The following is a 15,705-nucleotide window of genomic DNA, read 5'->3' as shown; positions in this document are numbered from 1 at the left end:
TCTTAAGTGTAACGGCGCCATTCCCACGTTTTTCACGAAATAGTTATCGAATTTTTGTCATTCTTTCATTCTCTTTTCTTCAAAAATAAAATTCGTATATGATACTGTCTTCAATTTATTTTAATACATTAATTAAGTTAATATATTAGTAATTAAAAATTGGATATGAAGAAATAGTTTTCTACGCAATAATAATAATTTAGTATCGCACGGTCTTCGAATTGAATGAGAGAACACGGAATTAGCGCTCCAGATGAAGGAAGATTATATATAGCTTAATGGCGGAGCATTAATGGCGGTTGAATTATTTTCGCCTGGTCGTAAGTATGTCTCTCTCCGAGAGATTTCTCTTTGACGAGATACGAATCGCGCGATAAGTCATGACGAATTCTCTCTGAATTGCGTGGCTATGTCATGTTATTCGCGATAAGATCGCACTTACCGCGACCGAAGACTTTTCGGGGAATTACGGCTAACAATTTCAGAGAGAGAGCGTCGAGAAGCTGGAAAAACGGCGAGAGACTTGAGCTAAAAGGCACGGGACGTGACGCGGGAAAGTTCAATCGAGGGATTCCGGAGGAATTGCATACGCGGTACCCAGTGCTTAAGTGTAACGAATGTTACGTCAAAATCCGCATGAAATAACGCCGCCCCAGTCGCCCCACGCGACGACGGAATTTCGCGCGACGCCGTTTTCCGCACCCTAGAATCTTGTTACTCGCGTTCCGGTGCATGTGTCTTCTTGTCGGCGTAAACCCGGAAATACCGTGAAATGAAGTTTCTTCCCAGGATACGCGGCTCCGTGCACTATTTTGAGCGTCTCTTAATCTCGCTCTCCGTAATTTGCTTTTTATACGACCGAGATGCAGACGACAGGATCGCTTCTAGTCCGGCGTTGCACATCTGATGCAAGCATCCCGCCAATTTTATTCTTCGTCTTTCCTTTATGTCTACGAGACCAATTATTCGAATAATATAAAAAACGACAAGTGTCGTCGATTAAGTTAAATGAAAACTGTAATTTTATCGCTAATGATTATATGCTCGAGATAATTTAAACGACTGGAAGTTTGAAGTTTAACAACACTTTCGCACCTTGTCGTCTCACCTATGGTGATTAGAAGTCTCTTTTAAATACGTAAATTAATTACGTAGATGTACTGCTTTGTGTATATATATATATATATATACACACATACATATCTACTGATATAGAAAACGTAATACGCTAAGCCAGCTGAGTTATTTCCGTGCGAACTGCGCCGGTTGTCATCAGAGACGGATTGTGGGGAAGAGACAATGAAAGAAAGACGGTAACCCACAGGCTAGCGGAACGGTGCGTTTACTAGGCTCCCTAAACACTGTGCTCTTGAGAGACGGTGGAATGAATGATGCACACACTTGCGAAACGCAACGAAACGGTGCGTTTACGAGACGACGGAAGGTTGCACTTATGGCTGGCGGCGAGACGGTTCTCCCAAGAACAGTGATGTATATCTAGGTTTAAATTCGTAACATATAGAATCAAGAATCTCCGGTGTTATATATATATATATATATATATATAGACCCGGAAGGGAAAAACGGAACGAGAAAAAAGTATTCACTGTGGGTTAATTATCGTAACATTAAGATGAGTGAAAACGTGGAGTTTTGATTGTGATTTAAATATACACATAGGCTTTATAAGGGCGCCAGAACGTATAAATCCGCTACTGGCAAGAAACGGTAAAAGGATACGTTTGAGAGAGAGATGAGACAAAGATACGCTTGGGAGAGACGGCAAAGTAACGCACAGTGGAAGGATATGCATTTACTAGCGACAGAGGCGGATTTTATAATTTCTTTCTTTACCTATACAATGATTTAAAAAAAAAATACTATCTTCTCTGAAAAAGATTAAAAGCTTGCTTGTTAAACTGATTAAATTAATTTTTAATTTATACTGATTTCGATTTTGTCGATATCTGATTTCGACTACGTGCAAATTTTAAATAGTTCAATCGGGATTATATTAATTAAATTAATAGCGAATTTTATTCCCTTACTTCGAGAGGAAGGGAATTACACCACAAAGGAAAATCACAGGACACCTAATAACAACAAATGACAAATTTAATTAAGTGCTGTACACTATTAAATTCATAGTATCAAATTACACTCAATTTAAGCAATTTTTAACCGTTCCTGTGTAATCGTCGCCATTGTTCCTATTCAATAATGTCATTAATTTAATTGAAACAATGTATAAATTTAACTAAACCAAATGGGGTTAAAACGAATACTGTTTATATGTTAAAATAATAAATTTCGACGCACATGATAGTTAAAAATAACAAATAAGTGTTATTTAACTCAAGGTATTGATTTAAATTTCATCTTTAATATTTAACAATATACTCTTATTCGACGTGCATTACCTTAGAAATTAAAGAATTTATTTTTGTTGTACAAATTATGGTAAACGATATCGTCGATTTGGACATCTCGCGCGCACATTGAGGCTTACGTAACGTATGTTTTTATTTCGAATCGTGTAAAATAGCACTTGGGGCAGGTAGCTCGGCCGACGCGACGTAGGGCGACGTGCTCGTAAGAGCCTATAGGGGCGAGACGGAACGCAATGTTGCTTGTCGACGGCGGACGGCGCGGTGGATGAAAGACGGGACGGGAAAGGGTCGGTCGGAGAGGTGTGCGACGGGAAGTGGGGGCAGAGCGGCCACGGAGCGTGGCTGTTCATCAGTTCGCCCGGAAACGCGGCGCTGGAAGGATGCGTGTCGCTTCTTGCGAACGTTCCGTACACGTGGCCGCGAACGTCGTTCCTTCTTTCCTCGCGCCGACGCCTTCCGGTAGAATCGTGTGCACGTGTGTGTGTGTGTATATATATATAGGTGTACGTGTGTGTATGCGTGCGTGCGAGCAGCCAAGTGTAATGCGGTCTAACTTCTAGCGGTGCTCCAGCGACCACCGTGATAGCCGACGCTGGCAAACGGAGTAATGGTCAGCTTCAAGAGCAACAACGTATCCAGGTATTTCGCTCGGTGTACTCGTACGGATTCGTCCGGTCGACCACTGCGAGAGGGAAACCCTTTTAGTATACGCGAGGGGGATTGAACAGTTTGGAGTAAACGGTTTATCGATCGAAAAGCAAAGTTACGCGAGCCGTATTACATAATTTCAATATTGACTCGCGAAAAAAATCGCGGAAGGCAAATTCTTTTTAACATCGGGATTTTTATTATTATATACACAATTTTCAATTTTGTGACGTTAAAAAAACCAGGAGATTCCTTTCAACGTCAGAATGAAAAACGTATCCGCCAAAATTGTTTTTATCCGATTAGCAGGCTCGCCTTTGTAATGCGAATATCGGAGGCAAGTGCCCGGCGCGCTTCGTTTCCCGCAGTAAAAAAATTGTGCGGCATCTCGCCGCATTCCACGCATTCCAGCACTGAATTAAATAATTTCCAATTTAATTTTTCGTTAACGGCCGCGATTAACCGCGTTGAATATCCTTGTGAAATATAAATTGTCGAGCAAACTCGTTCGCAGGAGTGCGTCGAAAACAATTCCACACGATGGCGAGATTATTCGTTGCAGCAACGAACAATCGGTTTACGCGCTGCATATTTAACGCACGCTCGCGCTTGAAACGGTGCGGCGTTGATGGCGTACCGCGCAAAAAATTCACTCGGTTGCGTTAGAATTTACACATCGACGGGCGAGGGGACGTGACGGACGAAAGGGTTGTGCGGTCGCGTGCGTCCTGCAAAAAGAATTTTCTCATTTCGAACAATATTCGCAGTGTGGACAGATCCCGACGACCGACGTGTCCGGTAGGACGCGCGAGGATTCCGCATACGGCGGGTCGTTCTTCCGCAGCAATAGCGCGAATTCCAGCCGTGGTTCGGAGTATTCCGATTGGAGTGTTGGGTTTAATGGCGAGCGCGAATATCGAGATTGCGCACGTCGATACGCCATTTGGCACGGCTAATCTGTATTAACGCGAACGAAATGAGAAGAGACGCACGTTGATCGCCGTAATTCAACCGTCCGGCGTCCGTTCGGAATATAATCCTCGGAATTAACGCTTGTCGCGATTTAATAATCGAGAGATCGCGATATTTTCGCGATTAGATGGTTTGGCGGTTTATTTGTTATTAAAAGTAATACCAAATGTAACATCCAAAAAGTACAACGTCCAATAAAAACGCGGCGAGGGAACAGGAGTATTTTCAATTTAAAAATACGCGGTAACAAGAGAGGAGAAAAAAAGAACACGTTAGGATCTTCGAGACCACCGCCGTGACAACCCGGCGTATTGGAGCGGCGCCATTAAGGTCAAGTATAGAATGGTCTCCTTGTCTAAAGTTGGAAAGCTACGCCTTCGGCAGGGTGCCGAACATCGAGCATATGCTCGCCGCATGCGAGCGAAATGACTCGTGATGCTGCGACAAATCGCATCCCCCGCGTGCATCCCTCGATACAGGGATCTATAAACCGCCATTCGCTCCCCCACAATATGATATATATGTCGCGTTCTCTTTTAGACTTACATAAAAGTGCGCAGTTGTATTCGTGATATTTCAACAAACGAGGTCAGATCTGCAAGCGCAGATCTGTATATGTTACACACTCTTATCTATATTAGGTATTTGAACTGACTCATCAACACGTATTAATTGCAGGCTTGTTAACTATACGATAGATAAATTTTATCTGACGGTAGACTGTAGTAAATTTTATCTAAAGGTCGCGCGCGCGTGAATCGGTATTGTTTGTCGGAGGAGATGTTCGCGCCTCGAAAGCGGAAATTATTTGTATGACATCGTTTCGATTGGAAAGGTGTTCAAACATCGGGAGACCTGTTAGGGCCACCTTCTGGCCGTCCTGGACGGTAATTTCCAGTCAAGCAGCATCTGCCGTGGAAGCCAATGCCCGCATCGACGTCGATACCTCGCCGTCAGCTTCCGATTATCATACTTTTCCCTTTCTGCCTCGCCTCGTTTTTTTTTTCCATGGCACGTTCACGTCGCGCGGTCGTTTCGATGCAAAAGTTAACGTACGGCAGCACGAGTTGTTGACGATCACTTAACACGAAGTTATAGTCTTATCGTCAATGATAACGTCAGAATAAAGTGAATTTCCACAAGATTGAATCTTTCTCTCTCTTTCTCTCTGTTTCTTTTGTAAGATGTTGTTGCCACTGCTATCGACATTGCGAAATAAAACCAAGAATGAATTTCTCTGACAACGCGCGATTACTCTTAAATCTTAGTTTACTATGCGTTGTTGCTTTTCACGATGACAGCTGTTATCTAAAATGATAGAGACCATTTAAGATAGTGATTCTCAACCTCTCGTATTCAAAGTCTTTTTTTGAAAATCGGAGTGGTATAAAATGTACGTTGCTTTTAAACACGTCACAGTTTTAAATTTTAATTATTCTGGTGGATATGGAAGAAATTGATTCTGAGAAGATCACGTTGATTACATGAATGTCATCACGCGACAATACGTGATCTTACGAAAGACGGGATCATCGCAGTATTGAAGTAAACAATTTGAGGTTTCTTCAAGTTTTCGCAATGTTCTCGAACTTGAACAAATAAATCACTTTTCTCGGGACTCCTGATATCGATATTTTTAATGTAAACAAATTTTTTTATATTCAGCTCTAGTTCTAGAACAAGTTTGTGACAAATAGTGACAAATTCATCCTCTGTAGTTTCATAAATTTATAAAAATACACGGTATTTAACAATTTTAAAATATTCTGTTGCGTTTCAATTACACAAAAGATATCTATTTCAGACTGCATTTTTGCATTAGACCGCAGTGTGTCAAATTAAATTTAATATCAACGTACTGTTATTAAATTTAATATCATCTATGTGAAAGTCTTTTCATATAAAATGTCTCCAAACGCAAAACTTAACGTTTCAGCCCTCGTTTATAACTGCACAACGACTGTTGTAAAGAAAAAGTAAAGCGAAAGTTTGGCGTTCTGCAGTCTTCCTCGTCTTTTGATTTGCGTCTTACGTCGTACGTGCGTCACTCTCCGCGCACGTTCCTTTTTTTTTTCTATAGAATATTTGCGGAGAACGCGAGTCGTAATTTTTTGGCCGTAAAATGTTAAGTTCGAGGCGCACGCTCTGCGGTCTGGAATAAAGCGTGTCTTTGCCATCACTTTGAAACATTCATACGCGCAGAAATACCCCTTACAATCTTCCCTCTTGTCTCGATCCCGGTTTTGCTCGTTTGCCCTTTTTCTTGTCGCCCGACTCGCATAACTTATTGTAGCACGAGCGCGCTACATCGGGCGAATTTCGCGAATACACGAAACGCTCCTCGCGTTTTTCCGTGACTTCTCGTTAAACATTTGCGCGACGAACCCTTTCAGGAACCCTCGCACGACGGTCTTGAATTACGTCGCGACTACCGATGGATTCGCGGCGGATGTAGAGCTTGCATTTTTAAGCTCTCCGTGTCGATCCAAGCTCTCGTTCTTCGCCGATGGTTCATCAGATATGTAACGAATTCTTGCTTCAACTTTCTTTAATCCCTTACAAAAATTCCGTGCCCGAAAATCAAAAGGATTAGGTCTAAGGTTATCGTTGCTGAAATGTCCAAGTCATGGTAACCAGAAAGAAACACAAGCTTTACACACAATAAAAAATAATAAAATAGAAATTGGGTGGCGCTCTTAGAAAAATCTATCTAAATAACGATAAACAAAATAATACGAGTCAAACGCAAATATCCATGCGGCAATGCAGTACCAGGTGTTACGAGAGCGCTTCAATTTTTCTTTGATCTTCCGCAAACAAAGTATTAAAGACGATATTCTTGCTTTGGTTGAAGAGGAATCGAATAAAGGCTGAAATGTTCCGCAATTCCCAACGGTACTTTACTTTAATTGGAGAAGATCCGAGTAAAGGTTGAAATGTTCCGCTGTTTACAACACACAGTTGGTGCTGTATCATTACGCAGATATCTGCGTATATACTGACTTGTGTTGTGACCCGCTCATCCTTATTGAAGTTTCATACATTGCGCCGGAACGAATTAAATTTCAGCCAAAATTCCCAAACACGATTGTTAAAAAAAAAAAACAATGCGTGTGTAGGTATGTAATAAATTTAAATGAATTTATTATTTTCTGAAAACCATTTAAATAAATACTGAATTTTTAGACAACTTTACGAGTTTTGATCTAACTGGCGGAATTAACTTAATTGATCTTGAAAGTGCGTATCCACTTAATTCTACGCAAACGCGTCTCTGGGAAATTTATATTTTTGAAGTTGTTCATCATTCCGTTGTTCGAATAATTGAAAACGGGAAGGATATACCCGCGTGTACCGTGTTGACTTAGTCGTACATGTTTATTCTCGTTCACCTAATTACTCGGCGATTCACTGTTACACGCACGGGTCTTAATAACGACCGACGCTATGTCTAATTACTCTTTCGCGAAACGCACGTCGGTCTTCATCTTGTCCAAAGCATCGCTATTCTTAGAACATTGCGCCCTCTCGGCTTCATTACATCACGTCGGAACACGTACTCCAGTCGATGGTATGCGATCAAAGTTTGCCTCGCGGCAATCATTATCGTCTATTAAAAACTCATCGAACTCATCAGCGAAGTTTCGTCGTCTTATGAGAAATTTTTAGTCGCTCCGTTAGACGAATAAAGCTTAAATCGAGTCCTGATAGAGCTCCGTGTGAAAACCATTGCGTCCATTATACGTACACCGGACACATACGTTTTTTTCCCCCCTTTTTTTATCGGCCGACAAATAATAGCGGCACGACAGAAAGCGGGAGGATTGTTCGGTGGCAGATAAGAATCCCACATTTGTTAAGGAGACCTTACTCGCTCCTTTTGACATTTCCGGTTGGGAATTTTACGTGCTACGATAAACCTTATCTGTCTGTGAGAAACGTTATATATAATTACGAACACAATTGTTATATATATATATATATATATATATATATATATAACACGCTTTTTTGCCTCTTCCTATTGAACATTTACATTGAGTGACGCGAATTAAACGATTAAATTTATATGAAATGTTGATTTGCAAGAGTTTACAAATACCTCGTTTGCATTTATGGAATGATCAATAATCATATTTCTATATTATATCTCATTAATATACATTTATGCGGATCAAGAGGTGACACATCTTTCTCACTTATTGTCAGAGGGCAAATTTACATTTGTCAGAAAATTTGCTAATTAGTGTATTAATACTTTCGCTCGTAAACAGACATCAAAATTGCGACAAATATGTATATATAATATGGAAATGTCTGAATAAACAATGAAGCTTTCCGGAAGGAGACTATTGTGCATACAACCCCTGCCTAGAATTTCAGAATAAAGGGGGCCCAAGTGCGATGGTGTTTCGCGACCGGATGTAACGAACGTCCCGCTGCATACAATTACTAGCAGGTGTGAAAACAAATCGAATCCCAAAAAATCCACACATTGAAAGAAAGAGTTTCATTATCTCTTTTTATTTGTGAAAAAAAGTTTTTGAACCAACGAGTTCAACTTGTATGTATAAAAAAAAATAAATTACGATGACGAAGAACGTTAATTTATATTCATCATTTAAAAAACAGATTATTATATTTTAAAAGCTAGAATTCGGTAATTTTAATGAAACGAGTTTTATGAAAAAATTACTCAAGCATAAATTCACAATTGTAACAGGAAAATATGATGTAACAAAAATTTTTGCGTGGTTTTGTATAATGTTAACTTTATTGGTATTTTTTTAATAAATCCACGAAAATACGATTTTTTTCATTATATGATTCTTTCCAATTATTCTACATATACGCGAGCAAGCTTAACTCAAAAAGTTAATATTACAAGAGATATTTTATATTTTATTCCGATATTCTCACATAAAATATTATACAAAATATCTATTTTCTAATAACATTCATTTAATATTTTCATGTACAAAATAAGATGAATGATTGATATGAACAAAACATAATAATTATTTTTAAAAATTATGTAATTGTGTGCGGTCAAAAAAACATATATTTGTAAATTTTTCTTAATTGCAATTATGTACTTATGTCTAGCAATTTATCTTATTATTTCACGTATAAAAGTATCAAAGTGAAATCGAAAACTAAATGTTTTACGAATTATTCATATTTTATTATGGCACATTTAGACATAAGATATAAAATATCTCATGTCAAACTTTTTGATAATCTTATAATTCTCAATACTTTTATAAGTAGAATATATCTAAAGGAAGCATATTACACGAAAACGTATGACATGATCCCATTTTTTTAAATATCGATAACGTTGATATCTTACAAAAAATGCGTGAATAATTTGTTTCGTGTATCATATTTTCTTTTTAAAATTGTAAAACACTTGAGAAATTGTTTAAGTAACTTTTTCATAAAATTTCCTTCTTCGGAATTATTTAGTAACTTTTAAAATAGAACATCCTGTATATTTCTTTTTACGGATCTATATCTTTTCCCTCTTATTACTGACGATGAAAAATGTTTCTTATCTTTAGAATTTATCTAGCTGATATTGCTCGATAAACCGACAAATTGAAATATACAGAAAGGCTATGACGCCATCACTAAAATAAACATCACCGTTGGTGCGAAAAGGATTTAAAATACGTGTTTGATCCGATAATACTTTATCGATCGGATAAGAATTAGAACTCTTTAAATTGATTACGAGAGGAACATATATATGGCAAACACAATTTCGCGATCGAAAGAAACAAGAAAAGAAAAAGGTATATAAAACAGTAGGTACGACTTCAAATATTAACTAATTTAAGCGGCATTTCGAATGTTTTATTTATTGTTACATGAAATTTATGGGATTGCGGGACTTAAGAGATTTTTATTCCCGCGCGTATACTTTTGTAAATAATTTATTACAAGACGGGAAAAGGCTGAATATCTCTCTTTGTTTTTTGCGCATTGAGATAATAAATTTATTCTGTGTTTTTCTCATAGTATAAATAAGTTTAAAGTAAAATACATTCTCTATCCATACAAACACTAAAATTTTACCTATTACGTTCTGATATTATAAAAAAAAATTCTGATTTTTGCATAAAGTACTACTGAAATAATTTAAATGAATCATGCGACACTTGAATTATATCTGCCCGAAATTGCACTTTCGCGGCTCTTATCTTACGCTGGATATTACCGACGGTAGACGCTTTGCTGCACGATCGACCATTGGTAGGACCTCATCTGTACCCGGTACATACCCGGTGGGAAAAGAATAACCGCGCGAGAGTTCCAGTATCGATCCCCTTGACCAACGTCTTTTTCCCGTTGATGTTTCAGCGAGCAGTCAACGCCACATCGCCATCTGCCTGGGACTCTGCGAGGTTCCCTGAGCCATTCTCATAATCACCACCACAATCATCCCCACAGACATGAACTACCACCGTCGACGTACCTCACACCCCCACCACCACCAGCAGCGTCGAGTTACATCACGGTGCAGCGCGGCTGCGCTCTGCATTCGAGGTGAGTCACACCCGGTATATGCTCTCGCGGTATAGATACTCTCTCTCTCTGTATCCCTCCGGACCGGTTTGAGGACCTGATGAATTTGGCACTAATTTGCTCTGCGAGTGTCAATAGACAGTTTATTTCACTTTCATGAGGCGACTTCTTGAAAGTTTACATTTTTTATCTGCACAGATTTTGAAATCATAGAGAAGTGGAGGATTGTAAGGGAATTACTCTCTTTTCTCTGAGATTATTCAGACTGATCCTTTTACGGCCTTTATATGTAAAAGCTGTGCAAGAAATCCCGAATAAGCCCTAGAAAAGGATTAGAATATTATATATTGTATAATAAAGGATAAATAAATATATATATATATATATATATATATATATAATATTCTATGCTTTTATTTTCTAACATGATTCACAAGTATGTTTAACAAGCAATTTTTATTATTACTATTCAACTATTAATTTTGTTACGTAATGAATCTTTATAATCTTCCATTATTATAGTCTCCAGAAATGAGTCTTATAACTTCCATTCCATGATTGTAATAAAATCTATGTAAAAAAAGAAGAAAACTAGATGCCACATATATAAAACGAAACACGTTAAAGACAGCATACTCCTTTTCAGTATGATGGTTACACGTACCTCTCGGTAAAAAGAGAAATATATAAGAATGAGACTCGTTCTTTCCGCGAAATGCTTGCTATTCAAAGCAGTATGCGCAGTCTGACAGAGAAAATACGAACGGATCGCGTTGCTTGCTTGCTTGTTGCGGATTCTATGATAGCACGTTGAGGCCTTTTATTCGGAAATGCGCCGCGGATGATCGATCACGTCGCGTGTTCAGCAACAATTCACTTCGAGTTGGAGGTTCTTGATAGCATTAGATTTTAATTACGACTTTGATCACGTCGCTCTATTATTATTATTTCACTCTATTGTCGATTACGGTTCTCTTTGCATTGTCGAACGTCTATTCAATTTACAACATCTGTAGCGAAGTACTTCGTTATTTCAAACCGAGGATCGATCATTTTTGTTTTAAAAACAAAGACATGTTTAAGTATTCCCAATAGGAAAAAGATCACTGGCAATTTTATTAAATCGGCTCTAAACATACATATATCTGTGTCAAGTTCGAGATGTCCGAGGAATTGATTTAAAGGGCAGTGTTACATAAAAAGGCGAGTGATATATCGGGGATGTTTAAATATACGCGCATCTAAATCTTGCAAGCTGTATACCACTGGCGATCAAAAGCGACGTAATTCCGATTTCTGTATTCACCGCAAGCAATCCCCGTGTCCTTCAAACGCGACGGCTTTCGAAATACACGCGCGGCGAGCGAAAAATCGGGTCCGCGGATCACGTTTTCTCAGCGCCGGGGGGATTACGGAAGGGTTTCCGATATGCGTACAAATCAGTCGAGTTGCTCGTATACTGTATACATACAGTAACTTGCCGAGCGAATCCCTCTCGCCTTTCGCGTGCCGTGATAAAGGAAATAAAGAGGTTCTTGTCGCGCGCCCTGCCCCATTTCGTCCTCCTTTATTCCTTTTTATTCCCTTATTCTACTCGCGGCGCCGTTTAAATCATCAACCGGATGGGAGAGAGCGCTCGCTCTTCTCTTTTTGCTATCCCTTCGAGCTTAGCGCGTTTAATTTTCTATTTAATAACGCCGCGATATCGATTCTCGATTAATGATGGTGGATTTCGCGGATTATCTATGGATTCTTTAGTAAACCCGCGGGATAGATTCCGCGGTGTGGATACATATTTTATAAAATATCTCACCTTATACTTCTTTTAATTTTCTTGTTTGCGTTAAGTGCTTTTTCGTGCAAGATTCGTTATCGCAAACGATGTTTCCGATGACTGAAAATACCGCAAGCGTCGTTTAACGCGGCACGGAGACCCGCGCGTTTCCGATAACGACCTCGCTCTCGTTCGTGTACATAAGCCACCTAGAAATTAGATCGACGCAGTTCGCATTAATGATGAAAGTAAGAAGGATTCTGAGGAGTTTGAAGAAAGTGGTCGAAGAACTTGCTCAACCCTCCTTCTCCCCTTCTCGAAGCAGCCCCGAGAATTTTCCTCGTTGCTCGACGTTAAATCTCGCGCAGCACATCGGCATTTTTGCCGGACGGATCCCACATCAGCTTCTTTAATTTCTCAACTGCCAGGTCTCACCGTAGCTCATCCGGTCGATGTCGCTCTATATGATGTTCGCGAGAAACGAGAAACGGAAAACCGCGTTACTGTTGCAGAAACACCGCGAATGAGTCGTAGGGTATAATAGCGCTCACGCGTGTATAGAGTAGACTCGATACCAGCGAGTAACAATCGTAATAACCATTGTGTTTTCAAACTAATTGGACATATGAATTGTGATAAACGGCGGCGCGTTGCCCGCGAGAGAACGTTTTGACACGTTTCTAACGCGCGGTTCTGGTGTCGCGACTTCAAGCGACGGACGTATCTGGATGGATTCTGCAGCCCGTCCGGCGAGAGAGCGGCAAAAATAAGAGAATGAATCTATGATTAATGTTTCGTCGTAACTTACAAGCAATATTTCCTCCGGAATTTCGCGATTTTTGCGTTACCCGCGAACAAAGGGACGCGAAATTAATTTTTGTGACCGTGTTGCCCGTCGCACTTCGGTATCCGTTTTCACGCTCGCTCGTAAGCGCGCGGTGGGTTTCGGCTTTAATTTCCACGCGGGTCGATTCGTCGTAATTTCTGCATGCGCGGTAAGTAATCCATTCGCAAAACGCATCTCGCGCGCGCGCCCCGCGAAACGGGGAACCCCACTGTCGCGGAGCTTTGCGTAAGTACGCGCCGTAAGTTTATCCGTCGTGGCGTCTCCACCATAACGGCGCCGAGAGTCTCGTCGCGCCATTACTTTTCATCCCTTATCCCTTCTTCCTTTTATCACCGCTCTCCCCGTCGACGGTCGTCTTCGTTATCCTATACGCTTAGAAGCTCTCGTTTTCGGTTCTTCCGCGACAATAGAAAAATTCAATTGTACGTATGATACAATAATAGGAGCTTCTTATTCATGGTCGGTATACATCTCATTTGCATGAGTTTTGAGTTTCCTGTTTTGTACTTAGAGATACTACGACGCTATAGATTGCTCGTCGAGAATCGGTTGAGTTATTTTTATAGTGCAGAATTGTGTCTTTGACGCTTGAGATTGTATAATAGCTTTTACCCTTTTGTCACCGTATCCATTTTAATCACGGTATCTTCTGCCTTGTATTAACATGTGAAATTATATATGCAAACGTAACCAAATTGTTACGATTTTACGATATAAAGAATAATCTCCGAAAGCATATCATGTTGAATTCATCGCACTTAGGATTTTGATCATAAAATATCAATTGAGAATATTCTAAAACATTATTAAAGTTATTTTTAATATTTTTCAACAGAATATATAATGTATTATAATCGTTTATTCGGAGCAACTTATAAAAGCATGAATATTTCTGAATTTAAAAATTCCACTTTTCGAAATTTACATATAATCTTGGACTACAGATTAATACGTCTCGTGACGAAAAGGTGCAGTTATGTCATGGAGTGTCAAAAGCACACGCGAGCATTCTTCCTTCCTCTCCCCCCCTCTCTCTCTCTCTCTCTCTTTTCCTTTCTCCTTATGATGTCGACGCGTCGCCGTCTCCTTTCACCTTCCTTCACGGGCGACTGATAACATGTGATTAACGTCCTCGTTATCCGTCACACCCGGGCACCAATTCTTCGCTCTTACGTCCCTCCCCCCTTTGCCCCCGACCCTTCGTTTCTGCCGTCCGCAATAGGTTCGACCTGGACGGGTTTCGCTTACTCTCGTGGAAATTTCGCTTCCGTCCCCATTTCTCGGTTCCCATTTCTCTCGTTCCCATTTCACCTTTCTGCGATGCCGTTCCCGCGTCCCACCTGTCGTCCACGCGTTAAACGACAGGGCACGAGGGGACGATGACGACGATGAAAAGAAAAATATATGCGCGCTCCGCGACGAAATTACCGCGAGCTCCAGACGCTTCGTCACTTTTCACCTCGGCGATTAAATATCCTCGGCTTTCAGCGGAGCCGGCGGAAATTTACGCCGTGTTTTTCCGCCGGCTCCGCTCTCTCTTTCTCGCGGTTTTCTTCGACGTGGGGATCGAGCCACACGCGAAATTAAACACGATGGAGGGACCGGGAACGCCGGCAACTCGGAAGAGCGGTTTATCGATCTTCGGCGAAATAACAAAACGAGACACGTTAATCGATATGTGCAGGGTGACTAGTCGCTTTTGAACATGATTAAGATTAACGATACGATTTGGGATTACTTTTCGTATACAAACGTAAGACTATTTTTATTTCATTGCTCGCCATTCAACGTACGATATACTATTCTCGTAGCATAAAAAAATATTTTAACGCAGTAGGTATATCTATAGAGATAATGAATTTTTTTTTAGCAATTATTTTACACGAATATACGCGAATATGCAAAGATCGTCGCTGATTAATATAATTTCAGTCAACGTAATTGACAATCTCTTAATACGCTTACTCCGCGCGCGTCGCTATATAATCTCTCATTAATCTTTCGCAAGTCTTTCAACGCAGCAGAGTGAATCTTCGATTAATCCATCAGAGATCGCAGTAATCTCCAGTTCGTTAAACAAAATACAAGACAGATCATAATTCCGCGCGAGCATTGTGCTTTGTATTATAGACGCAGCTAATAGCGAGAGTCGCAGACGCACGCGAGGCTCGAACAAGACAAGGATAGAATCTGCGGAAACTGCACTGGCGAGAAGACTCGTCAAACAAGCGAAAACGTAATAGAATAAGAGAGAAAGGGGGATGGGGTTGCGAAAGGGTTTCCATTCGATCAGGTCTTATCGGTCAGTCGGCGGTGGCATCGTTCTCCCAGGGCGCGCTCTGTTCCGATCGCTTCGTGCCAGATCCGAACGATGCCATGCATCACTGGGACCCAGGACGACGGTCGAAGACCATCTCGTCCTTTATTTCACTCCTCGCATAGAAATGTCCGGCGAAATGTCCCCGTATCTTTCCGTCACGTGTCCACGAGGCTGAAAGCTTCCGGAGATGCGCGCTTTCCGTCCGTGAACATTTTTCAACGTT

The 15,705-nt window shown here is 40.4% G+C and overlaps 1 protein-coding gene across 8 annotated transcripts in view; it reads left to right on the top strand.

Moving 5' to 3' along the window:
- Positions 1-15,705, top strand: part of LOC143893932 (uncharacterized) — a 132,420-nt gene that overhangs the window by 37,458 nt on the left and 79,257 nt on the right. For 2 of the 8 annotated variants that reach the window (XR_013255959.1, XM_077399805.1), the window contains exons 1-2: positions 2,770-3,029; positions 10,377-10,562. Coding sequence is in view for 5 of the 8 variants with exons in the window: in XM_077399805.1 (XP_077255931.1) it covers positions 2,998-3,029; positions 10,377-10,562 (218 nt within the window). In the remaining 3 variants the exon portion in view is untranslated. Of the gene's footprint in view, positions 1-2,769; positions 3,030-10,376; positions 10,563-15,705 lie in introns of those variants that run through there. The other 6 variants (XM_077399811.1, XM_077399804.1, XM_077399806.1 and 3 more) reach the window with 3 other exon arrangements.

The sequence above is a fragment of the Temnothorax americanus genome, unplaced genomic scaffold (assembly GCF_048541705.1).
Source record: "Temnothorax americanus isolate GAGA-0224 unplaced genomic scaffold, ASM4854170v1 Scaffold13, whole genome shotgun sequence".
NCBI classification, from domain to species: Eukaryota; Metazoa; Arthropoda; class Insecta; order Hymenoptera; family Formicidae; genus Temnothorax; species Temnothorax americanus.
This window is presented reverse-complemented; position numbering and strand designations above follow the sequence as displayed.